Source organism: Dermacentor silvarum, chromosome 3, assembly GCF_013339745.2.
Source record: "Dermacentor silvarum isolate Dsil-2018 chromosome 3, BIME_Dsil_1.4, whole genome shotgun sequence".
Taxonomy (NCBI): domain Eukaryota; kingdom Metazoa; phylum Arthropoda; class Arachnida; order Ixodida; family Ixodidae; genus Dermacentor; species Dermacentor silvarum.
In genome coordinates this window covers 10,327,601-10,354,517 of record NC_051156.1, presented here as the reverse complement: position 1 = coordinate 10,354,517, position 26,917 = coordinate 10,327,601, and the positions used below count along the sequence as shown (strand labels likewise).

Here is a 26,917-nt window from a genome sequence, read left to right as displayed (position 1 = left end):
GTTGTTCAACAGGTCACTTTACTCAAGTCCTACCCTTTCAAGGAGCGAAGTCTTACACACACACACACACCACACACACACACACCTGCACCACATGACTCGCTTTCAACACTTTACACACATATACGCTTTTTTTTACACTTTGACACTCCTACTGATAAAACACAAAAAAAATTTTCATGGGACTCACTGCAACCTTCTCAATCTAAACCTCCAGCTCAAACACATTCTCGAGTGCCAGGGCATGCCTTATAAATTCCATTTTTACAAATTATAATTGGGCAATAGGGGACAATTTTCGAAGTGCATGTTAACCACCCAGAGAGACCTAAAGCTTAGCACTTCAAATATTCAAATTATTAAAAGCTGCTGAAACCAATTGCTATATACGCGGGACATCGAAAATAACCAGCTATCCACAATTCAAACAGTTTTCTGCTTGAAATTCAGGAGTGTTACGTGTCAAAACAACAATTTGATTAAGGGGCACGTGATAGCGGGCGACTCCCCAGGTGGTCCAAATTTCCAGAGTGCCTCATAATCAGATCGTGGTTTTGGCACGTAAAACTCCATAATTTTTTTTTATAGCGGGTGACTCTGGATTGGTTCTGACCACCAGGGGCTTTTCAACGCGCCCCCAATGCACGGGACACGGGCGTTTTTGCATTTGTAGGCAAAACGTTTTTTGGGCGGGCGAAAAGCGGCGGCAGCATTTCGCCCGCCTCCGCCTCCATAAGCATTTGCCTAGTTCAATGAAATGTGGGCTAACCCAAGGTACCCGTTTCACGATCGTAATTAGTTGAATCGTGAAACACAATATCCGGATTTCTGATTCACGTATTTATGCTGTTGATGAAACGTTTATTTCACAATAACAATCAAGGAAGTTGATTCTATAGGGTACAGGAGGGGAAAATAGGAAACTTACACCTGACGTTTGCGTACTGGTCCTCGGGCGCCTCCGTATATTGTAGTCTTCCAGGGTGGCTCGACACCGAAGACCGCACATAAACCTAATCACACGTTTAAAATTATTTCCCAGAGTGCGAGTAGCGAAAAAAGACAAAAAAGAGACAATGCATCTTTTGATGCGAGAGCCAATGAGATGACGAAGCAGCTTCCGCCTTCTCGCCCTGCCGCGCGCCGGGTTGTCTAGGCAACGATACAGCGTCGTAGCGTCAGTTCCGGTCGCTTTTCATTCGGGAGGGCGCAGCCGCGTAAATCGCGCCGCGCCTAACTCCGTCGAACTACAAAAATTATCTGCCGCTGCCCGTTTATTTTCACAGGTTTGCTTGCCGGCGGGGCCACCTGATTGCTGCCATCTCGATGCGTATCTAGCTGTAGCGAGAGTTGCGAATACGTTTCGCGTCGAGGGTAATTTTTTTTAACGACTACTGGGCTGCATCACTGTGAGTGCAGCGCACAAATCGTGACTGTGAGCGAGCCGATTAGCGCGCTTCTACAGGTGCGATCAAATTACAGGCTGCGTCCGATCAAGGCGACCATGCCAGGTCACAGCGTAACGTTACAGCGAGATCGTGGCTGGATAATGGCGCTCACATATTAGTCGTGCCACGGTGAGGCGCAAGCATTCACATCACTCTTGCGCGTCTGCCAAAGGAGTGACAGTTGTGCTATTCCGCAGTACACGTTTCGGTTTCCCATATTTTCATAGTGCGGAATTCATTACACTGAAGCAATAAGCGGCATCAGTTCTTTGCATTCAAAGAACCATTTATGAACTATATCGGTGATGGGCTTCAAGTAAGTCATCAGGATCGTCTGACTTCGTTGGTTAACAAGTAAATTAGCCTAATTTTTATGCCTGCGTGTCAATTACTACCTCGAATCGTTTAAAAAGACATTTCACTGTAGTTCGCCACTTTTTGTTGGGCTTTTCAGGGCACCGCAACATTTCTGCAAAATTTTGCAAGTTGCTTGCGCGTTTTCATTCAACTACTGCAGTTTGTATTAAAATTGTCTAATTGCATTGAAGTATCACAGGCAGCACTAAATATAAAGACGTTTAATGAAATTGTAAGTGAATGTGTGTACTTTTCTGGGTAATACATTTTGCTGTGGCCGTCATACCAGTAACATCAGTATCTTAGAAAACAAATGCTATACATAGACACATGGCTCATTGCGCGAACGTATACGCGTTCTTATTCCCAGATTTATGCATGTATCTTTGTGTTGAGCGCCCTTCAGACGTCAATTTAACACCCTTCTTAGAGCAACTTCACACCTTATTTGTGGTATACACCCTTATGATTTATTTATTTATTTATTGAAAATACTTTCAGGGCCCGAAGGCACTACAGAAAGGAGTGTTTTCCACAACATGTGTGCTAAAAGGGTGTGCATGAGGGTGTAAATGCGTAAAACACCCCTTTTAACACCCTTAAGGGTGTGAAAAGTTTAGTGTGATGGGTCTGCACTCACTCAATTTATCGGTTTAACCATAAGCTACCTCGCAATTTTATCACGACTGTCTCTTTTAGGTGAGCCTAAGAATGCAACAGCTTCGCCCACCTGGCTTCATATCTATCATAGCTATTGAAGGCTCGTTTATAGTAAGTATATTCCAAAGTATTAGTTGTACTGTGAAACAATAAGTGCCACTCTAAGCACTCAAAGACTGTATATATGAGTTTTCACGGTGTCTTGGGATAACCAAGTGATTTACGGAGTTCATACTTAAATGAATCGTGGAGCATTTTATGGAGAGATGTGCAGGAAAAGTTTGGACTGTTTGACCCATCTAGGGGCTTAAAGAAAATTGAGAAGCGCTATTTTCTTGCTTACTCAGAGGGTTTATATGAATTACTTACGAAGTTTATCCACTGCCCTAAGATAACCACTGGTGGAGCAATCTTATATTTATAGTTGACATGTGTCGCAAGTTTAAGGTGCGTAGATTAATTGCAGTCCTTTAGAAAACCACCTATTCAAGCGTTTCACAGTTTTAGAAGCAAAATTTACGTGCCGCACAAGAAGTTTGGCCAATATCTTGAATAAGTTTATGTGCCTCGAAGTTATAATTTTAGAAGAGTATGGGGCGTTTCATGCGTGATTCATGCGCAGAGCTTTAAGACCGTCAGTTATTAAGCTATTTCTAAACATTCGTTCAGAAAATGCTGGAAAGCCTTATACGGCCGTTATCAGAAATGTATTGCAGTACCCCAAGAGCAGACTACGTCACACCAAATCTGTATTTGGTACTAAGATTGTGCATGAGAACATGGAAACCCTATACCTTTTCTTGATCAATCTTTATTTTTGCAAATCATAACTGAACTCTCAATTTCTGCAAATGTTTGTGCGTACCACGAGACTCGTAGTTTTTTTTTGCCACAGCAAGTTGTATCTATTGCATTCCGTTTTTAATAAGTTAGCACAATCCAAAGTGCATACATAACTTATGTAGGCAAAGTTCCAAGCGTCTGAGTGAATTTCAGCGTTTGCAGTTTATTGTGTATTCAGGCTGCTGGAGGCGTTATAAGGCTGTTGACAAGCCGTGCAAAATTCAACCCGCTGTACTGGGAGAACTATGACAGGCATTGAGAGCGAATTTGTGGAATGTGGGGGAAACATTATAGTGATTGCATGCGAGTTTACATGACAAAAGTGCATGCAAATCTTAAAGGGCAACTCCCGTGATATTTTTGACGAGGTCAGCGTAATGGAATATTTAGGTTCCTGAGACCTCCCGTGAGACGTCTGATAGTAGAATTGTTCCGCAAATTCAAAAGTAATTTGAAATAAGCAAGAAAGCACAAAAACAAAACCGGAACCTGACCGAGCAGCCTAGCCAAGCTCTTCGTGTGATGTCACAAGAGGCGCATAGCGAGGAAAGCGCGCAAGGCGTGCCGGTCTCGCCCGTGGGGTGAACGAAACCGGCGAAGAGCATACACTCAGCTGGTTCGTGACCGCGCCGGATCTTCGCGTGACAACGTCAGCTGCACCAACTCTTCGGATTTGTCGAACAGTGACAGGTACAATTCCGACGAGTTCAACAACCACGAATGGTTCCCATTCGCGCCATGCGTAACATATCGCGCTGCAACATGAAGACCAAAGGTAGACCTAACCACTGATTATACACGTTCTGCTTGCTAGTTTAGGTCTTTTACCCCTTCGCGGGGAAGCGCTTCGCATACCCACAATAGCATGTGGAGCACTACACCATTGGCGGCTTAACCAGGAGTCGTTTGCGCCGCTATATCGAAGGGGCCTCTGCTTGCTGCCCATTAGGGGATACGAAGAAAACCGTGCACATCAGACGCTAAATCACGAGTCAGCACATCACCTATCTACGTATATATATAGTCAGATTTTGGGGGGGCCCGCGAGTGAGACTGGCCGCCTTCGAGAACGGCAACGTACCTAGGTTGATAGCGCGCCGTATCGTCGCGCCTAGCTTTTTGTGTGTGCGCTGTACGAAATGAGGAATGGTTTATTTCAAATACACAGGGTCAAAACTCTACGGAAGCAGTTTTCTTCATGGTAATGGCTTAACTAGCTCAAGGTCACTCGCTCAGTTCCGCCAGCAGCAGACGCACGAACACGGCGACTGTGATAGGCTCAAGCTTGGCTGAACGCGATTGACATTGTCTGTAACTGTGTGTGCGGATGGCAAAGGCTGAAGTTCGTGCAGCCATCAACGCAACACCACTTGTCTTCCACCCCTTGCCCGTCCACACAGAACGTGACGTTTCGCGACAGCAACTTGTCAAGCCAAACACTCGCTCACTGTCACTAGCTCCTTCCTCGGCCCTGTGGTCTGCCATTCATTTCCAGCATGCTCTGCGTATACCTCCTCTTATGTCATAACGCAATGGGGCGTGTGGCTGAGGAGGAAGTAGGACAGGTGTTTCGAGGGAATGAATGAAATTAATTTGTAAAACATCTGCGGCAACTCTCAAGCCTGGCGTTCCCACGAAATGGCGGAAACCTCCAGAAGAACGCACTCAGCAAATTTCATTCGGATCCGTTGACCTCGAAAAATTACCGGACTTCCCCATTAAAGTACGGCCTCGGCGTGAAATTCCTTAATGAACTTCTCGAAAGTGTTATATGTGGGCAATGTTGGAAACGGTTGTCGCATTCCAGCAACATTAGGAAGTGTTTGGTTTAACACAACCGTTTGCAATTCCTAATGCAACTGCTCGAAAGAAGAAGCAGCGTTTGAAATCCTGATATCATTCTGCAAATCTCCCCAATCCGTTGTCTTTGTTCTTTCTTTCTGGCACTAATTGTGCTTCTAGACGAACGAATCTTATGTAAGCCTCTACGATTCTGACAAACTTATTGGCAATGAGACACTAATACGGCTATCTGATCATGCGTCGAACGAAATAACCATGGTTTTTTCAGACCTCGTTTACCTATTCACAGGGTAAGTACGGAATTTTTATGGATGGTACCCGAATATTTACGAAACCTAACGCGAATCTTTATGAGCTTTACAATGCTGCCTACTTTATTATGTAGCAAATAGATAAGCAATTATACTGTAGTTTATTCGCTCTTCTGACAAAACCTCCGCTAACGTGCGCCCAGCTCAAAAATGTGTACTCTCACTGAAGCATGAATGATGCTTTAATCGTGTACTGATTACGCGCAGTACAAAAAATTAAGGTAGATCACTCTTTCAGAGGAATCGGTAGAACACGAAAGTGAAACGTGCGTTCACAGAAGCTGTCGCATGTTTGCTTCGTGAACTCACGGTCCACTGCAGCGAAAGGCACACGATTTGCGGGCCGGCAACCGTGTTGCAGGTTTGCCTGGCGCGCGGCGTCCTGTTGGCGAGTGGCTTCGGCGAAGGTGCGAACATTCTGGCCCGGCTCCGTGCTGGCTACGGCAGCCAGTCGAGCTGCGACGCACGCAGCTGCAGGAATGCCAGTGGCAGAATTGCCACATGCGTCGCGAACGCGCCAAGGCATTCCGCTTCACGCTGGCGTGCCTCTCGCCGGAGCGAAGCGAGATTCGCCCGGCGACGTCGTTGCCTTTCTGTGCCCTTTAGCGAAGCAGTAGGCGATGCACTGATGGCGCACGTTGAACCCGCAATCTGTAGGCGACGAGGCGCCACAGGCTAATCCGACACTAACTGCCTACACAACGTCACAGAACTATATGGATTTGTCTGATCTTCGTGCTTGGGGATTTAGGTGTTCTTTTGGCTTTTACAACGAAAGCTGTATATGGCTAGGCGAAACGAAAAAAAAAGAAAAAAAACACTGCCCAGGCACTCCGTACAGATGGTTAACCAGCGAAGCTGAAACGTGCGGCCCGGTGTTTAGCAGTGGGTTAGTCCCGACGCTGTATTGAAGCGTTTCTCAAATATTGATTACATGTTTGTTTTTCTAGAGGAACGCAAGCGCCAATGGCGCGCGGATGCTGCTAACCACGACGCCGAGCTAACCCGAGATATCGAACGCATGCGACAACGGCGAGCCGATGAGGTGGCGTTGCGGGCAGAGCAGCGTCAACGTGGCAATGGCGGGAACGCGTTCGCCGGGGCCAACGCTCGCTTTTGGCGGGAGTGTCTCAAGCGGCCATTTGGCCTTGACTGAAACGAAACATCCACGTTGAAATCGCGAAGTGGAACGCAAGCGCCAATGGCGGGTGGATGCTACTAACCATGACGCCGAGCTAACTCGAGATATCGAACGCATGCGACAACGGCGAGTCGAGGACCCGGCGTTGCGGGGAGAGCAGGTATGACGCAGAAAACGACGTCACTAACGGCGCTGCCAATGGCGCGCGCGCTTGGGTGCGACGTAGAGAACGACGTAATTGACGGCGCAACCAATGGAGGCGTTTAGCGAAAAAAGAAATTGCTCCATCTCCCGCTAAAGGGAACCATGCATGGATGCGTAGCAGCGGGGAGACGGTTAGCTTGAGCCGGAGATGGTGTAATTTTATTGAGAGGACGAATGAGAATGTATAAGAGAAGAGAGATAACGTGGTGGTTGCCTGTTTATTTATTTAGAGACCGTATGCGATTCCTAGCTTCGGTGCACGCGGCGCTTTGAAGACGACGGCCTTGGGATCGACCGCTCGACGTCGACTTTTCGATTCGGCTTCCCGAGCCCGGAGTTCAGGATCTCTACGTCGCCGCTCCCGTTTCGCGGCAGCGGCCCGAGCGCTCATCGCGGCGCTGCACAGAAGAGAGAATGAGGCGCGCGCTCTGTCATTTTCATACCGCGGAACTACCGTGGCGCCCCCAGCGGAGTATGCAGCTGTCGCACCACCGGTCGTGCGCGCCGCTCCGTAGAGTAGAGGATTCCTAGAGGAGAGAAAGGGGGAGCGTAGGAGAGAGAGGGAGAGGGGACGCGCATGCGCTGTGGGCACTGCTATGTAGAGTAGAGGATTCCTAGAGGAAAGGGGGAGCGTAAGAGAGGAGAGAGAGGCGGAGGGGACGCGCATGTGCTGTGGGGGTGTAGTGGTAGAGCGCCCGCCTCGGCTGCGGGAGGCTATGGGTTCGATTCCCACCGCCGCCGGGCACCCACTGGTTCAAATGGGTACAAGCGTGCCCCGGCCTGGCGTTCGGCTTTCTTCAGGGGTGATGCGCTTGGGAAGGAGCCTGCGCCCTGAATTCCCGTCGAAACCAACGTGAGCACTGAAAAAAGTGATATCTGGGCCGCTCCCATGGCGGTCATTTCCCATGTGGCGCCCCAAGCACCTATTGAGGTGGGGGCGCCTTCGGGTTGAGGTCAAACACCCCTTTCCAAGCGTTGAGGTCCCATAATGGCCGAGCACCAGGCGGGGAGCGCGCTTGTACCTATTTTACCGGTAGGTACCCGGCGGCAGCACTTGCCGCCCACAGCCGCGGCGGATGCTCGTCTACAAGGCCGTCTGTGGTTGGACAAGAGGCGCCCAGAGCCAAGAGCTGAAATCTCTATTGGGCCGTCTTTCGATATGTGGACCCCCCACGACAGCCGAGCACCAGGCCAGGGGACATCTCTACCCATTAGAAAAACCGGTGGGTTCCCGGTGGCACCGGGATTTGAACTCGGTACTTCCCGCATACGAGGCGGATGCTCTACCGCTAGGCCATCGCTGCGGTAGAGCCGCCGCGGGACGGAAAGAGGGACGGACAAAGCCCCCGCCATAAGCTGATTCGCATCTAAAATGGGAGATGTCTGCTGCGGTAGCTTTTGGGAGTTCCTTTGTTTCGCAGTACCGTGTTAGGTAATCGTTAGCGACCACAATCCACCTATTGCCGGACGAAGACGTGGGGAATGATCCCAGCAAGTCCATACCAATCTGATGAAATGTCATCTGCGGTATTGCTATTGGTTGTAGCAGTCCTGCTGGTCGCACAGGTGGAGTCTTACGTCGTTGGCAGTCGCGAGATGTGCGAACGTACTGCTTCACAGTCTTTGCGAGAGGTGGCCAGTAGTATGAACGGCGAATTCGTTTGAACATGCATGTGTAGCCTAGGTGTCCGGACGATGGTTCGTCGTGATAGGCACGTAAAATATCATCACGAAGCGAGGTCGGCGCAACTAGCAGTTATGTAGCTTGCGTATGGTCAAAATTCTTATAAAAGACTGCCATCCCGAAAACAAAAGGAGACTATACTCGGCGACAGCTTTCCTTGACAGCACTGTGGAAGCAACAGAGCCGAACCGCCTGCATGCGCATGCGCCAGGAAATGCTACCTATTTTATTTTCTGATTCTAAGAGTTACTTGGGCCCGAATAAATAAAACTTTCTTAATTATTAATATAGAACAAGTATGGGAAGATGTTCATAGAAAAAAAGTTATCATGCGCCTGAATTTTTTTTTTGGACGGGACCACGTTTTCCGCACGCCTGCTGCTTGCTCTCGCTGTAAACATGGCGTCCCCGGTGCCGGCGGTACCGTGTGTGGCCGCAAACTCTCCTTTTCGTTCTCCGAGGAGGCTATACTCTAAGTGTGACAAGAAGTGGGTCTCCAAACAAACCAAGCAGGTTATCTGCAATGTCTACGCTGGAGTAAGGCGCCGTCAACCCGAGCTGTCAACGAATTCTGTGTGCAGGACTGTCGCCGAGCTCACCGGAGTGAGTATGCGAACGGTAACTCGAATCAAGGCTGAAGTTCTGCAGGCCCCACTCTCCTCTCCGAAGCGTAAGAAAATGGATTTCTCGGGCGAAGCTGGGAAGCGCATGACCGCCAAGACGAGGCTGCTGCGCTACGACACGTTTGCGTTGGCAGCATTGCGGCGGAAAGTGCACAGATATTTCATGCGCAATGAACTGCCTACGTCCGAGAAGCTACGCAACGAGGTGATCAACGACCCTGACATGGACATGCCGACGATCAGCACTCCCCCGATGCAACGAATGCTGAACGACTTGGGGCTCGTCTTCCGAAAGAGAAAAAGGAATTCCGCATTGCTCGAAAGAGATGACATCATTGCTTGGCGTCCAAAGGACCTCCGAACAATCCGAGAAATGCGGAGGCAGCAGCGGTAAGTTCTTGCGTTCTTTTAATTTCTGCAAACCTTCGTTGCGCGTGCTTGTTGGTAAAAGTGTAGGCGCGAATGGTGAGCATGCGTGTGTACCTAACGGTGAGCGAGAACGATAGGTATGTTTCGCATCAGTGATCGCCAAACGTGTGCTGTTTACGCGAGTGATCGAAAGCCTTACATAATTCCCCAGTAAATAAGGTAGCTGTTGATGTTTGCGCTTGTACGGTGGAAATAATATCAGCCGAGGATGCTGCTATCTGTGCCGAAGATGTAACGGAGCTTTTCGCTATAGCAGAATTTCCCGTCGCATTGTTTGGGAAGATTTACTGCCTTTTTTTCCGCGTAGGAGCAAGGAATCTAAATGACTTGAAGAAAAGAATAGCTAATTTTATTCAGCGAATAAGCTGTGCACATAATTGGGTATGTGGTTTCATTAGCTTTTATGAGCAGCCTGAAATATGTTTTGTAAACATTCGCTTCAGTCTTTCTCAGGGGAAGTTTTGCCTGCTCATCTTTGTTATATGTATTCACATGGGTTTTGTCAGTGGATTCTTCCCGCTGTAACAGAGGCATAACCTTGAATCAAGGCCGCCGGTTTATTAATGGGCTGTTGCCAGTAAAGGTAAGCTCTTAACTATACGACTGATTTCTTTTCTTTTACAGGACCATATACTACCTTGATGAGACCTGGGTAAGCGCTGGCCACACTAAAGAGACCGTATGGACCGGCACCAAAGTGATGTCCCGGCAAGACGCATTTCGTCAAGGCCTCTCAACAGGTCTCCGTGCATCGAGCGGTAAAGGAGGACGCCTAATTGTTTTGGATGCTGGCAGTGCGGAAGGCTTTGTTGATGGAGCCGCCCTAGTGTTTCGTGCCAAGAAGGGCGCTGGTGATTACCACACAGAAATGGATGCTCCGCGTTTTCAAAAATGGTTTGTTGAACAGTTGCTACCGAACATCATGCCACGCAGTGTGATTGTGATGGATAATGCATCGTATCACAGTGCTCAAGTTAAAAAGGTGCCAAGTTCATCATCAAGAAAAGCCGACATCCAGTGCTGATTGAAATCGAAAAGTATCCCTTTTTTGGATGACCAACTCAAGAGCGAACTGCTCCAGCTCGTTAAGCAGCATAAGCACATGTGCCTTGCTTACCAGATTGACACACTTGCCAGCGCTGCTCGTCATGAGGTTGTGCGCTTGCCTCCTTACCACTGTGAGCTCAATCCAATAGAGCTCGTGTGGAGCCAGGTCAAAGGCTATGTTGCTTCGAAGAACACTGACTTCCAAATCGATTCAGTCGAGAAGCTGCTGCTGGAAGGAATCGCAGGTGTGACCCCACAGAACTGGTTCCGAGACTGCACTCACGTGATAAGGCTTGAGGATGAGGCATGGGAGTGGGATGGCATTATATACAGCCAAAGAGAAAGTCTCATAGTTTCTTTGGGCACAGATTCGAGTACTTCTGATGAGTCGAGCAACTCTGACATGAGCGGAATTGATTAACTGCCTTGAGCATCTCCATGTGGGTTTTTTCAAAGTTTCAACCAAAGGATTACACGCCTGCTTAACCATAAACTGTGATATTGCTTTTGAGGTCGATCAGTCACTGCTATTTATTTACACTTTTATTGCTTGTTGACTTAATTTTAATTTCATCTGCTGATCTCTCTAGGTTTCGTTGCACTTCGTTTATGTTCTGGTTACGTTACCGTGATGTGACAATAATTGTTGGGATATTTTGTGCCAAAACGACGATGTGTTTACGCGACATGCCGTGGTAGAGGGTTGCACAAGTTTTGACCGCCTGGTGTTTAACATGCACCGAAACATATGTAAACTGGCGTCTGGCATTTCTGATCCATCGAAATGCGACAGGCTCAAACCTGTGTTTTTTGTGTCAGCGGCCGTGTACTGTGCACTGTACTGTCACGGCGGCTGTGATGTGATGATGTATCACGGCCGTGAACATTTACAGTATACGCTGCATCAGCGAGGACCACATTTCTTAGTTGAGGATTGAAGTGTTCAAAATTGTGTTCATTTTTCTGTGTGATCTCATGCCAATAGTGTTTGATGCCTTGTTTCATTGCTGTCTCAATGGGACCTGAAAGTGTGATACCGCTTCTTGTCATTGTTTTGTTTTTCATTTACTAATTTCCTAATGTATTCTACCATCTCATTCTTCGTTATCAATGTGTTCCTGCTCTTACCTATTTTGATTTGTTTATTATAAATGGTTCTAATGGCAACCAATGCTAGCCACGAGTTATGGCTATCACGTTCTGTGCCACAAGCGCAAAAATGTTATTTTGACATAGAGTTCCAGCAACGAGTTATGGTTATCAGGTTCTGGTCACAAGTGCAAAATGTTATGTCGACATGGAGTGCCAGCAAAAAGTTATGGCTATCATGTTCTGCTCTACAAGCGCAAAAATATTATGTTGACATTGTTCTGGTCACAAGGGCAAAATGTTATGTCGACATGGAGTGCCAGCAAAAAGTTATGGCTATCACGTTCTGTGCCACAAGCGCAAAAATGTTCTGTTGACATACAGTTCCAGCAACGACTTATGGTTATCATGTTCTGGCCACAAGTGCAAAATGTTATGTCGACATGGAGTGCCAGCCAAAAGTTATGGCTATCACGTTCGGTGCCACAAGCACAAAAATGTTATGTTGACATACAGTTCCAGCAACGACTTATGGTTATCATGTTCTGGCCACAAGTGCAAAATGTTATGTCGACATGGAGTGCCAGCAAAAAGTTATGGCTATCACGTTCTGTGCCACAAGCGCAAAAATGTTATGTTGACATAGAGTTCCAGCAACGAGTTATGGTTATCATGTTCTGGTCACAAGGGCAAAATGTTATGTCGACATGGAGTGCCAGCAAAAAGTAATGGCTATCACGTTCTGTGCCACAAGCGCAAAAATGTTATGTTGACATAGAGTTCCAGCAACGAGTTATGGTTATCATGTTCTGGTCACAAGGGCAAAATGTTATGTCGACATGGAGTGCCAGCAAAAAGTAATGGCTATCACGTTCTGTGCCACAAGCGCAAAAATGTTATGTTGACATACAGTTCCAGCAACGAGTTATTGTTATCATGTTCTGATCACAAGTGCAAAATGTTATGTCGACATGGAGTGCCAGCAAAAAGTAATGGCTATCACGTTCTGTGCCACAAGCGCAAAAATGTTATGTTGACGTAGAGTTCCAGCAACGTGTTATGGTTATCATGTTCTGGTCACAAGTGCAAAATGTTATGTCGACATCGAGTTCCAGCAAAAAGTTATGGCTATCACGTTCTGTGCCACAAGCGCAAAAATGTTATGTTCACATAGAGTTCCAGCAACGTGTTATGGTTATCATACCGTGGTCACAAGTGCAAAATGTTATGTCGACGTCGAGTTCCAGCAAAAAGTTGTGGCTATCACGTTCTGTGCCACAAGCGCAAAAATCTTATGTTCACATAGAGTTCCAGCAACGTGTTATGGTTATCATGTTCTGGTCACAAGTGCAAAATGGTATGTCGACATCGAGTTCCAGCAAAAAGTTATGGCTATCACGTTCTGTGCCACAAGTGCAAAATGTTATATTAATAATAATTGATGGGGTTTAACGTCCCAAAACCACGATATGATTATGAGAGAGGTCGTAGTGGAGGGCTCCGGAAATTTTGACCACCTGGGGTTCTTTAACGGGCGCCTAAATCTAAAAACACGGGCGTGTAGAATTTTCGCGTATGGCTGTGATGCAATAAAAGATATTAACTGTTTTGTAAAGGCGTTTATTGCACGCAAGCGTTAGGGCTGACCGTCCAATCAGTTCAGGGAACCGCGAGCGCGAGCGGCGTAGTCCGAGCGATGCGCTGGAGAGACTGACCCACTAGACAGCGCTGGTAAAGATGCCCCACTGCATCGTCCCTCTTCTTCACTACAATTACCCCGGGGACGAAAAAGGGAGCCGTCCGGCGACCTAACAGTTCGTCACTATTAGGGGATCATAATACGGCTTGAGGCGCTCGACGTTGACAATGGCGCGTCCGCGACGGCGCATGTCGGAAGATGGTTCAACGGGCTCAATCACATAGTTGACGGGTGATGCACGCTCGACGATGCGGTAGGGACCTTCATACTTAGGCATCAACTTGGAAGACAGACCAGGTGCCGCGGAAGGAACGGAGAGCCACACAAGCGCTCCAGGAAGAAAGGTGGGCGCAGAGGTGGTGTCACCGCGAGTGTTCTTCTGCCGCTCTTGGTCATTGGAGGTAAAAGCCCGGGCGAGGTCGCGGCACTCTTCGGCATGTCTCACCGTATCAGAAATGGGCGCACATTCAGATGCGTCGGGCCGGTATGGTAGCATTGTGTCGATGGTGTGCGATGGGTGCCGGCCATACAATAAGAAATATGGCGAAAAACCAGTAGTGCTCTGCGTAGCAGTATTGTACGCGTAGGTGACGAAGGGCAGAATGGCGTCCCAGTTTGTGTGGTCGGAGGAGACGTACATTGAGAGCATGTCGCCGAGCGTACGGTTGAACCGTTCCGTGAGTCCATTGGTTTGAGGATGGTACGCTGTTGTTGTGCGATGAACAACGTGGCACTCTTTGAGAATAGCTTCAACTACTTCGGAGAGGAAGACACGTCCGCGGTCACTGAGCAGCTCCTGGGGTGGCCCATGACGTAGGATGAATCGACGAAGCAGGAAGGAGGCAACGTCACGCGCTGTAGCTGCCGGAAGCGCCGCAGTTTCAGCGTATCGCGTAAGATGGTCAACCGCCACAATGGCCCAGCGGTTTCCAGCCGATGTCATGGGAAGGGGCCCGTACAAATCTATACCGACGCGACCAAAGGGCCGGGTGGGGCAAGGTAAAGGTTGCAGCCCAGCTGGAGAGAGGCGAGGTGAAGATTTCCGGCGCTGGCAATCGGGACAAGAGCGTACGAACTTTTGAACGTAGCTGTACATCCCTCGCCAGTAGTACCGCTGTTGAAGGCGCTGGTAAGTCTTGAAAACGCCAGAGTGGGCACACTGGGGATCGGCGTGGAAAGCTGCCCATATTTCGGAACGCAGGCTGCGAGGCACGACTAACAACCACTGGCGGCCGTCGGAGCTGTAATTGCGCCGGTGAAGCAGGTCGTCGCGAATGGCAAAATGGTGAGCTTGACGGCGCAACGCGCGGTTTGTTGACCTGGTCGATGGATCAGAGAGCCAGCCTATAAGCGACGCAATCCAGGGGTCCTTGCGCTGCTCGGAAGCGATTCTGCGAAGGTCGACGGAAGACACAGTCAACTGAGATATATTGTTGTCAGCCAAGGGAGAGCGCGAGAGGGCATCGGCGTCCGAGTGCTGTCGTCCGCTGCGCTAGAGTACACGGATGTCGTAGTCTTGCAGGCGAAGCGCCCAACGTGCAAGACGACCGGACGGATCTTTCAATGACGCCAGCCAACATAGTGCGTGGTGGTCCGTGATGACATCAAATGGGCGGCCATACAAATATGGCCGGAACTTAGTAAGAGCCCAGATGATCGCGAGACATTCTTTTTCTGTCACGGTGTAATTGTTCTCGGCTTTCGTAAGCATTCGGCTGGCATAGGCAACGACATACTCAGGGAACCCTTGCTTGCGTTGTGCGAGGACAGCGCCAAGGCCAACACCGCTGGCATCTGTGTGGACCTCTGTAGGGGCAGTCGGGTCGTAGTGGCGCAAAATTGGGGGAGAAGACAGCAAACGAAGAAGACTCGTGAACGCCTCATCGCACTCTGATGACCACGAGGTGAGGAGCCCGTTGCCCCCTAGGAGCTTCGTCAGGGGCGATACGATGGCGGCGAAATTCCGAATGAAGCGTCTGAAGTACGAGCACAGACCGATGAAACTGCGCAATTCTTTGATGGACGTTGGCTTGGGGAATTCGGCAACGGCGCGAAGTTTGTCGGGGTCGGGGAAAATTCCGTCCTTGGATACGACGTAGCCAAGTATCGTGAGTTGCCGTGCAGCAAATCGGCACTTCTTTATGTGTAATTGTAGGCCGGCGTTCGATAAACACGTCAAAACACGCCGGAGGCGTTCAAGGTGCGTGGGGAAGTCGGGCGCGAAAACTACAATGTCGTCAAGATAACACAAACATGTGTGCCACTTTAAGCCTCGCAGAACTGTGTCCATCATGCGCTCGAATGTCGCGGGCGCATTACAGAGTCCAAAAGGCATGACGTTAAACTCGTACAAGCCGTCGGGCGTGATAAAGGCTGTTTTCGGTCGATCAACTTCTTCCATAGGCACTTGCCAATACCCGGAGCGCAAATCCAGAGATGAAAAGAACTCGGCTCCTTGCAGGCAGTCAATTGCGTCGTCTATGCGTGGCAGGGGATAGACGTCCTTGCGAGTGATCTTGTTCAGCCGGCGATAATCGACGCAAAACCTTACGGAGCCGTCCTTCTTTGTAACACATACGACAGGAGAAGCCCATGGACTTTTCGAAAGTCGAATTACTTCGCGCCGAAGCGTGTCGTCGACTTGCTCGGTAATCACACGACGTTCGCTGGCAGAAACGCGATACGGGCGTTGTCGCAATGGTGGGTGAGAGCCAGTGTCGATGTGGTGCGTTACAGTTGAAGTCCGACCCAAGGAAGCTTGCGCCACGTCGAAAGACGAACGAAATTCTTCCAAGAGGGACAGCAGCTGGGAACGCTGGGCCGCTGTAAGGGTTTCAGCGATGGAAGAACCAAATACATCTGTGGGCAATGCGTCAGATGTAGAAACAGCACTGAGCGTACGGTAGGTGGCGCAATTCGGGTAGTCGGGCACGTCGATAACTTGCACGTCGTCGATGGCTTCCACGGTACCAACACATTCTCCTCGGAGCAGCATGACAGGGTATGGGCACCGGTTACAAACGAAAATTGTGCTAGTGCCCTCGATGATGTCCACGGTCGCAAACGGTAGGAACAGGCCCTTCCGTGCGAGAAAACGGCCAGACGGCGAAAGTAATGCAATGGCGTCCGAGAGGCCACTGCAGCGCATGGACACGATCATTGAGGCGTTGGGAGCAACCTGAGTGTCGGCTTCAACGATCAGTTTCCTGGAAAGTGGTGGAGCGTCAGTGGGCGTCAAATCTAGCAGCGGCGATAGTTCGATTTCGGCCCGTGCGCAATCGATAACGGCATTGTGGCGCGAGAGAAAATCCCAGCCGAGGATGAAATCGTGAGAGCAGGAGGAAAGGATGAAGAATTCTATGGCGTAGACAACGTCCTGAATTTCTACACGAGCAGTGCAAGATGCCACGGGTCGAATATGCTGAGCACTGGCTGTGCGAAGGGATAGTCCGGACAGGGGCGTCGTGACTTTACGAAGTAAGCGGGAAAGTGTAGCGTCCATAACACATACGGCTGCTCCTGTGTCCACGAGTGCAGACGCGCGGACACCGTCGACAAACACGTCTATCACATTTAATGGGCTGCAATGAGGACTTGTGCACTTCGACGTTGACGCAGCCCTTGCCTCTTGGACTGCGACTGTTAGTTTTCCTCATCCCGAGTGACGGGATGAGGCCGCATCGGCGATAACGAGCGTCGGCGTGGAGATGGGGAACGGCGGGTGTTCGGCGGCGGCCGGTATGTCGGTGACACACCGGAAGGTGGGTCGTAAGATGGACGGGGCGAACGGTTTGGCATGGATGATGCGACGCTGGGCAGCTGCACACGACTACAGAAACGAGCCACGTGACCGGCGTAGCCGCAGGCAAAGCATATAGGCCGGTTGTCAGACGTACGCCACCGGTTCGCTGTGGCTGGTCCCGCCCACGTCGGAGCACGCCCTGTATGGAGCGGCTGGTGATATGACTGTATAGCGGGCTGCACTGGTGACCTAGCCACGACGTCGGCATAAGTAAGGGGCACAGGCGCAGAGAGTGGGTGGGGTCTCGCGACGACTTCAGCGTAGCTGAGCGGTGCTGGTGCCAGAGACTGTTGGGGTGGAGCCACGACCTCGGTGTAGCTCAGTGGCACAGGCGCAGGAACATGGTGGCGTTGGACGGGCAATACGTCGACGATTTCTTGCTCGATGGCGCGGCGGAGCGGAGGCACGATAGTCGAAGCGGGCTGTGGCACATTCGGCGGCTGAGCGAAGGGTACCAAGGAGAGTTGGCGCGCTACTTCCTCCCGAATGAATGCCTTCATTTCCGCAAGCAGTGCGGTCTTGTCGAAGGTGGTAGCCAGACCAGCGATGTGTTCGTCGCGGGAGGAAGACCGACGAGTCAATGAGCGCTGCCTACGTAGCTCCTCGTAACTTTGGCATAACGTAACAATCGCTGTGACAGATTGGGGGTTCTTGGCGACCAGCATGTTGAAAGCGGCGTCCTCGATTCCCTTCATAACGTTTCTGATTTTGTCTGATTCCGACATCGTCGCGTCCACGCGCTTACACAAGTCCAGGATATCTTCGATATAGCTAGTGAAGGACTCTCCTGGCTGTTGGGCTCGTTCGCGCAAGCAGGATTCTGCTCGCACCTTGCGCGCAGCAGGACGACCAAACACAGCTATTAACGAGGTCCTGAACGCGGACCATGTAGGAATTTCCATCTCGTGGTTGTTGTACCAGAGGCTTGCCACGCCGGCGAGGTAAAAGAGCACGTTGCTTAGTTTCGCGGCATCGTCCCATTTATTGACGACGCTTACTCGCTCGTACGTGGACAGCCAGTCCTCCACGTCGTTGTCGTCTGTGCCGCTGAAAACAGGAGTATCCTTGTGGCGAGGTAGACCAGAGCACACGACGGAGGGTGTAGGAGGCGTTTGCTGGGTCGTCGGCTGAGAGGCGTCCTGAGACATGGTTGAAGAGAGGATACGGGATCGAAGCTCCAGGATGCGTTCGAGCGTAGCACTCTCCACCACTTGTAAAGGCGTTTATTGCATGCAAGCGTTAGGGCTGACCGTCCGATCAGTTCAGGGAACCGCGAGCGCGAGCGGCGTAGTCCGAGCGATGCGCTGGAGAGACTGACCCACTAGACAGCGCTGGTGAAGATGCCCCACTGCATCGTCCCTCTTCTTCACTACAGTTTTTATGGATTCTTTCTTTTTTCTACCAATTACAATTGGTATTATAGACAATACCGGTTACATACTGCATGCACAGGGATGGAAAAAACATCGATGGCCATCACACTACATGAAGGTGCTTGACCAGCGAAGCTCGATAAAGGAATCTGTATCAGTCTCTATTCAATTAATCGTAAGCTCTCTTAAAATCTTCCAATTCAGCGGCATCATGGTACTTGCGTATTTTAGCTGCGGTGTGTGCTCGGCGACATTCGTCGCCTTGCATAGTTTGCATAGCTATTATATTGTGACACTCGATCTTAGGTGCGTGCTGGGTTTGCGCCTCAACAGGATGTGGGGCATCCAAGAGGGGTGAAGGAAGACGACGAAGTGCGGCTAACTAGCTGAATCTCGGTCGGCACTCTGCTAATCAAGGCCGTTGCGACTCACTCTACTTCGCTTATCAATAAACGCCTTTTGTTGGCGTAACAGAGTGGTGGAGGTGCTGGGTACGACACAACGTACCACGGAGCCGCAACATCTAGAACTTCGCCGGAGCCGCCGTCTTGCCGGGCTCTCGCCAACGACGTTCATCATGTCTCAGTACGGAAGTGCAGAAACGCCAGCGCCAGGTGTTTCAGCTCAAAGGTCAACGCCAGTTTGACCTTTGCACCACTACATGGAACCACGCTCGTTCTCGGGAAAAGCAGGCGAAGATGTCGACGAGTGGCTGACGCACTACGCACGGGTGAGCCGTTACAACCGTTGGGACTCAGTCACTCAGCTTGAATATGTCGTACTGCTTCTGAGTGAGACAGCGCTGATGTGGTTTGAAAACCACGAAGACTCCCTGACAACGTGGGAGCGCTTCATGGAAGAAATTAAGAAGTGTTTTGGAGACTCCTACGCCAAACAGAAACGCGCGGAGCGAACCCTAGCTCAAAGAGGTCAGACTCCTGGAGAAACGTACACTACGTACATAGAAAAGATCCTCAAGCTGTGCAAAATAGTGAATTCACAGATGTCGGAGGAAGAGCGAGTCGGACATCTGCTTAAAGGAATTGCAGAAGATGTCTACAATTTCCTTATAGGCAGGGAGCACGTTGATTCCGTCTCGGATGTCGTACGCCACTGCCGTACGTTTGAGACGTTGAAGACTCGTCGCATTGCGCCAAAATTTGGACGACTGGCGAATGTGACAACCGTTGCCAGCGTCGATGAGAGCCCGTCCGCCGATCTTTCGTCTGCTATACGGCAGATCGTGCGTGAAGAATTGCGGCGACACGAGGTACTTGCCTGCAGCGTCATGCAACAACCTGCTGCCTATTCCCCGCAAAACACGGCGCCTGCAGCACCGTGCGCTCCGTGGCAACCGTCGGTATGTGTCACGGACATCACCCACAGAGGAGCTCCATGGCCTCGTGAAGGCACATTTATGCCCGAACAACGACGAGAACACCCTCGCCCCGGCAGGTTTCCACGCAGACCGACTGTTTCTCCTGTTCAGCAGGTTCAGCCACTTCACTTGGCCACACGATCCCCCACGGATGAGCGCTTCGAGGAGCCATTCATCGATCGTCCGTTACCTGTGTGCTACAGCTGCGGCGACTGGGGCCACATTGCCAGGTACTGCAATCGCCGCCAACCACCGACGTTCGACCGATCTACGTTGTCAAGGCGGTACCGCGCTCCACTTGATGAAACGTACTCCCCCTCGCACACATATCCAGGAAGCAACCCTCACCAGCACCCGGGGACGCTGCGGAATTGTTCTCCAGCATCCGATCGCAGTTTGACACCACCACCCGCTCCCCGCGTAAGCCGGTCGCCGTCTCCACGGCGTCGCTACCCGTCGCCACCTCCGGAAAACTGGTCAGCGCGGCCGTTGGAGGTGAGGTCGCTGGACAATCTTCGATGTCGACAGAGATACCTCCACCCATTTGTATGCTTAAGAATAAGGTGTCTGTACTGATTGACGGGGTTTCAACAATGGCCTTATTGGACACAGGAGCAGCGGTGTCAGTGATGAGTCTTGCATTTAAAAGCCTCGTAGGACGAAAAGTGATGTTTCGCTGGGACCGTACTGATACGTTTCGTGGAGTGAGTGGGGAATTGTTACGTCCTGTCGGGGTTTGCAATGTGGACGTTATCTTGGGCGGTCCACTATTTAACGCAGAGTTCGCAGTTCTGCCTCATTCTACGCATGACATAATCCTGGGCCTTGATTTCTTGAAACAGTGTGGTGCCACTGTGGACTGCAGAACGGGAGAAATTAGTGTAGATACGAGCTTTCCGGCTGCGTTTACGGATGGTCCACCGAATCACGAAAGTGTGCTTTGTGTATCCAGTGATACAGTTGTGCCTCCGTTATCTGCAACGTGTGTTTCAGTCGCCTGTTTGCCCACCACCGACGGAACGTTTGACGCTATCGTGGAGCCCATTCATCTGAGCTGCATCAAGTGGAATGTGCTGATACCGTATTGCACGCTGTCAGTTGTTCACGGACGCACAAGCTTATGGACCGTAGACTGTTCTAGTGAACCTGCAATGCTACCACAGGGTGTGAAACTTGCCGCCTACCACAAAGATCAAGTGCTGTCACTCGCCATTCTTACAGAAGCCCCTGATTCTTCGGATGAACGCCGTGTCGTTAATGCATGCCTTGCTGCGGACTCCTCCATTCTAACTATGGTGAACAAGTCGCTCAGCACTAGCCAGCGTCAGGAAGTCGCGAATATTCTGCTAAAACACGCCGGACTGTTTGACTTTTCACAGCAAGAGGGGCCACCATCGTTTCCCCCTTCTCGTATACACCACCGCATAGATACGGGATCTGCCCAACCATTGCGACAGAAGCCGTACAGAGTCTCGCCATCGGAACCCAAGGTGATCAATGATCAAGTCCGCGAGATGCTAAATAATAATGTTATCCAAGAATGCTGTAGTCCGTGGGCAGCGCCAGTGATCCTGGTTAAAAAGAAAGATGGCACATGGCGATTTTGTGTTGACTACCGTCGCCTCAACACCATCACCAAAAAGGACGTGTATCCACTTCCACGTATTGATGATGCCATCGACTGCCTTTCATCATCTTACTTTTCGTCTGTTGACTTGAGGTCGGGGTACTGGCAGATCCCTATGCACAAAGCAGACAAAGAGAAAACGGCATTTGTAACACTAGACGGTCTTTTTGAATTTAATGTGATGCCGTTCGGGCTCTGTAATGCGCCTGCGACTTTCGAGCGCTTCATGGACAACATCCTGCGTTGTCTGAAGTGGGAAGTGTGCATGTGCTACCTAGACGATGTAGTGATTTTCGGGCGCACAACGCACGTCTCGATCTTGTGCTAGACTGCTTGGGAAAGGCAGGTTTGGTGCTAAACTCGAAGAAATGCCATTTTGGAGAGCGCCAAACACTGGTTTTGGGTCATCTAGTGGACAAGGATGGCATACGACCCGATCCAGCGAAGACTGCTGCTGTCGAAGCCTTCAAACAACCTCGCTCAGTAAAAGAGCTACGCAGTTTCCTGGGCATTTGCTCATACTTCCGCCGGTTTATTCGTGGGTTTGCCAACATCGCTTATCCACTGACATGCCTCCTCCAGAAGGGCGTTCCCTTCGAGTGGACCCCTGAATGTGAGGCCAGTTTTCGTGAGGTGAAGTTTCTTTTGACGTCCCACCCCATTCTCCGCCACTTCGACCATGCGGCTCCCACAGAAGTTCATACGGACGCTAGCGGTATTGGCATCGGCGCAGTTCTTGTTCAACGCGTCGACGCCAAAGAACACGTCGTCGCCTATGCGAGTCGCTCGTTAAGCAAGTCTGAGCGCAACTATACAGTCACAGAGCAAGAATGTCTCACAGTGATTTTCGCAGTACAGCGCTTCCGGTCATACCTGTACGGGCACCACTTCACCGTGGTGACAGACCATCATTCTCTATGCTGGCTGGTTAATCTGCGTGATCCATCAGGCCGGCTTGCGCGTTGGACACTTCGCTTACAGGAGTATGATTTTACCGTTTCTTATAAAAGCGGCCGACGGCACGCCGACGCTGACTGCCTCTCGCGCATGCTGCTTCCAACGACGGACTGCGACGCGGACAATTTCGACCGCTATATCGCATCACTGGAGCCAGGATTTCCTGATATTCATACCTTCAAGGTCGAGCAACAAAAAGAACTTTAGAGCCACTGCTCATTACCGCAAGGAAATCAGCACCATCCTCTCGTTTCTGCGTTCGTGATGGGGTACTGTACAAAAAGAACTATTCTACTACAGGCCCACGATATCTCCTGGTGGTCCCAGAGAGCCTCAGTGTATCCATCTTGCGCGCTATGCATGACGATCCAACGTCTGGTCATTTGGGATCTGCGCGAACGCTCTACCACGTACAAGAAAGGTTCTACTGGCCTAGAATGCCTCAGACGACCGACCAGTACGTGTCCAGCTGCAAAGAGTGTCAACGTCACAAGCGTCCGACGAGAGCTCCTCCTGGCCGACTACATCCAGTGCCACCCCCAAGCACTCCGTTCGAGCAAGTCGGCATCGACCTTATCGGTTCTTTCCCGCGGTCATCTGATGGGAATCGCTGGATTGTCGTGGGTGCCGATTACTTGACGCGCTACTGTGAGACAGCTGCTATACCATCGGCTACTGCAACTGAAGTGTGTATTTTTCTGCTGCGTTTCGTCATTCTCCGACACGGACCTCCCAGAGTCATCATCAGCGATCGTGGACGGCAGTTCACTGCAGACGTGGTCGAAGAGATGCTTCGTCTATGTGCTTCAGATTTTCGACATTCCATGCCGTATCATCCCCAAACAAATGGCCTGACGGAACGAACCAACAGAACTCTTACTAACATGCTGTCCATGTATGTTGCGTCAGATCATAAGAACTGGGACAGCGTGCTACCTTTCATTACTTACGCATTTAATACCTCACAGCACGAAACTACGGGCTACAGTCCCTTCTTTCTTCTGTATGCTCGTGCGCCTCGTTATACGCTAGACACTATCTTCCCGTTTTCAAGCCACGAGAATCTTTGCATATCCGAGACCCTCTCTCTTGCTGAAGAGGCCCGACGACTTGCTTCTTTACGCACTCTTGTTTCCCAAGACCGCTCGAAGGAACGCTACGACCACCGACTCCGACACGTGATATATGACCCTGGTGACCTAGTCTGGCTGTGGAAACCAACAAGAAAGCGTGGTTTAAGTGAAAAACTGCTGGCCCACTATGTTGGACTGTATGTTATTACTGATCGTATCAGTGAACTGACCTACCGCATAGCACGCCTCACATCAAGTGGCCGACGGTCAGCAAAGATTGAACTTTCGCATGTCGCACGTTTAAAGCCCTTTATCCCTAGACAACCTGTTTGATATGCCCGGCGGGCTTCGTCTGCGTGGAGGGCAATGTGACACTCGATCTTAGGTGCGTTCTGGGTTTGCGCCTCAACAGGATGTGGGGCATCCAAGAGGTGTGAAGGAAGACGACGAAGCGTGGCTAACTAGCTGAATCTCGGTCGGCACTCTGCTGATCAAGGCCGTTGCTACTCACTCTACTTCGCTTATCAATAAACGCCTTTTGTTGGCGTAACAATATTGTCACGGGGTCGTGACGTTGACGAAGGCAGCAGTCGGCCGGTAAACGGAAAGTCAGATTACAGCAATACACACTGGCACGTATAGCGGCGAGCACAGCATCGGCCGTGGAAAAGCTGATCATCGTTGGGACGCGCCGTCTTTTATACATCACGCATCGAACTTTCCAGCCTTATCACTGGTGGTCGCGCAAACTCTGAAATAAGATTGACAGTTCGCGTCTTGCGCGCAATCTTAACAAAACGATCTACTACAATTGTGAAGCTTCTCGAACACTGAGGCGCAGTATGCGCCAATCATTGCTCACAGTCTTTGTGGGCGTAAAGCGAATACAGCAAACCTGAAAGAAGACACGCGCGTGGCAGGATCGTGCCGCAACCGGCCTTCCATTTCGCCTGTACCAGGGCTTAATACTGTAAACGTTAACATTCGATCACGTATGGCGCGTACCCGTATATCCTGGGCTGCCGCACTTTTTGTTGACTGAACACGGAACCTAAGCTTCACTGTTATAAAGGCTGAATAATGCTGGGAAAACCTTCTGAACAACGGAAAATTTTCTGTGTACCAGTATATGTACAGCACAGTAATTAGCTGCATGTATGCACACTCCTCAAAGTTTAACTCTAACGTTCCCATTTTGCATGCATACGTTTTGCTAAACACACTAGCGCTGCGAGCTAGGAAAAACCGAAACTTGAACTGAAATCGGCTGCAAGCTGCCGGACTACTTGCGTAGTAACACAAATGTGCGGAGGCCCCGCCTCCGTAGCCCTCACTCCAATGCCAAGAAAAGCTGTCGCCGAGTATAGCGAGCGTGGGAAACTTCGAGGAAGACTTAACGTGCACCCTTCCAGGTAGTCAATCAGAGGGCTGAGCTCCAAGTCGTCGCGCTGTTGTTGAGCCACTTCTGGTGTTGCTACGGCAGAAGGAAAAGTGTCGTCCTCTTCAAGGTTAGGTCGGGCACTTCCGACTTGTGCACGTGAGAGACAGTCAGCGTCGGTGTGTTTGCATCCTGACTTGTGAACGATGGTGACGTCAAATTCTTGCAGTCGAAGGCTCCATCGAGCCAGGCGACCTGACGGATCTTTGAGATTTGCGAGCCAGCAAAGCGAATGGTGGTCCCTGACTACTGTGAATGGGCGACCATAGAAGTATGGCCGAAACTTTGTTTTGGCCCAGACAAAGGCTTAGCATTCTTTTTCTGTGACAGAGTAGTTTTTCTCGGCAGCGGATAGCGCTCGGCTCGCATAGGCAAACACACGCTCTACGTCATTTTGCCACTGAATCAAGACAGCTCCAAGGCCGACGTTTCTGGCATCTGTGTGCAACTCCGTGGCAGAGTTCTCGTCAAAGTGACCGAGTACAGGTGGGGCCTGGAGAATATTTCGGAGTGTATCGAATGCGAGGCCCTGATCCTGACCCCAAACAAACGGGATGCCTTCCTTCGTGACATGGTTGAGGGGTTCAGCGATTTTAGAAACATTTTTGAGAGTGCGTCAGTAGTACGCACAGAGCCCCAGAAATCGTCGTAGATCGCGCTTATTTGTTGGCACGGGAAATGAGGCGACGGCCTTATTTTCTCGGGGTCTGGGCGGATGCCGGCATGGCTCACAACGTGACCAAGAAACTTCAGTTCTTCGTACCCAAAGTGACATTTCTCTGGTTTTAGAGAAAGTCCAACTGTTCGAATTGCCTGAAGAACTGTCTGAAGGCGCTGGACGTGCTGTTCAAACGTGTCCTAAAAGACCACCACGTCGTCGAGGTAAACGAGACACGATCGCCATTTCAGCCCAGAGGGAACCGTGTCCATCATTCTTTGAAAAGTACCTGGCGCTGAACATAACCCAAAAGGAAGCACCTTGAACTCGTAGAGGCCGTCAGGAGTAATAAAATCGGTCTTTTCACGATCACGCGCATCAAATGCGATTTGCCAGTAGCGACTGCGTAAATCCATGGAAGAAAAGTAGCGAGCGTAGCCTATACGATCCAAGGAGTCATCTATTCGGGGCAGGGGGTAAACGTCTTTCTTCGTGATCTTATTTAACTTCCGATAATCCACGCAAAATCGCAAGGTACCATCTTTCTTCTTTACTAGCACACCTGGCGTTGCCCAAGGGCTGGTCGACGGCTGGATGACGTCATCTTTAAGCATCTGCTGAACTTGGTGGCGTATAGCGACTTGTTCCTTTTGCAATACCCTATAGGCATGTTGTCGAACGGGTCTTTCGGTAGGTTCGGTAAAGATACGATGCGGAGCAAGCGGCGTCTGGTTAACCTTCGTCGTTGTAGCGAAACAACCTCGAAAAGAATCGAGTACATCCAGAAGGCTTTGTCGCTGTGCTGATGGTAGGATCGGGTTCACATCGAGAGTGCTCGCGAACGCCTTGGCAGAATGGTCGCACGGCGAAAGAGCAGCCAATACGGGTGGACCGTTGACGTCGGCAATTTTCGCAAAGTATGCAATGGCGGTGCGTCTTGTAATTTGACGATATTCATCACTGAAGTTCGTGACCAACAGGTGAACCTGTCTGTTGCGAGGCGGGTCTTCGGTAATTGGATGATGTTGTCAGCTTCACAAGGAAAAGGATCCTCGAACGGCACCAGCAACTCACGTAGGTCAATGATTGCAACGTATTCACAAAGGAAGTCCACTCCAAGGATTATGGGACGGGAGCACACAGGTAATACGAGAAGATACACCGTGAACGTCACCTCACGGATTTGAATACGTGCCGTGCACATTCCAGTTCGCATCACCAGATGGCCACCTGCCATGCGTAACTGTAGGGAGCCTACATGCAACGCCGCTTA

At 50.3% G+C, this 26,917-nt stretch overlaps 1 protein-coding gene across 1 annotated transcript in view; it reads left to right on the top strand.

Moving 5' to 3' along the window:
• The window catches only part of LOC125943729 (A disintegrin and metalloproteinase with thrombospondin motifs 16-like), a 201,438-nt gene that overhangs the window by 46,543 nt on the left and 127,978 nt on the right, over window positions 1-26,917 (top strand). The window contains exons 3-4 of the mRNA XM_049663207.1: window positions 2,505-2,576; window positions 5,271-5,401. Of these exons, the coding sequence (XP_049519164.1) occupies window positions 2,505-2,576; window positions 5,271-5,401 (203 nt within the window). The remainder of the gene's footprint in view (window positions 1-2,504; window positions 2,577-5,270; window positions 5,402-26,917) is intronic.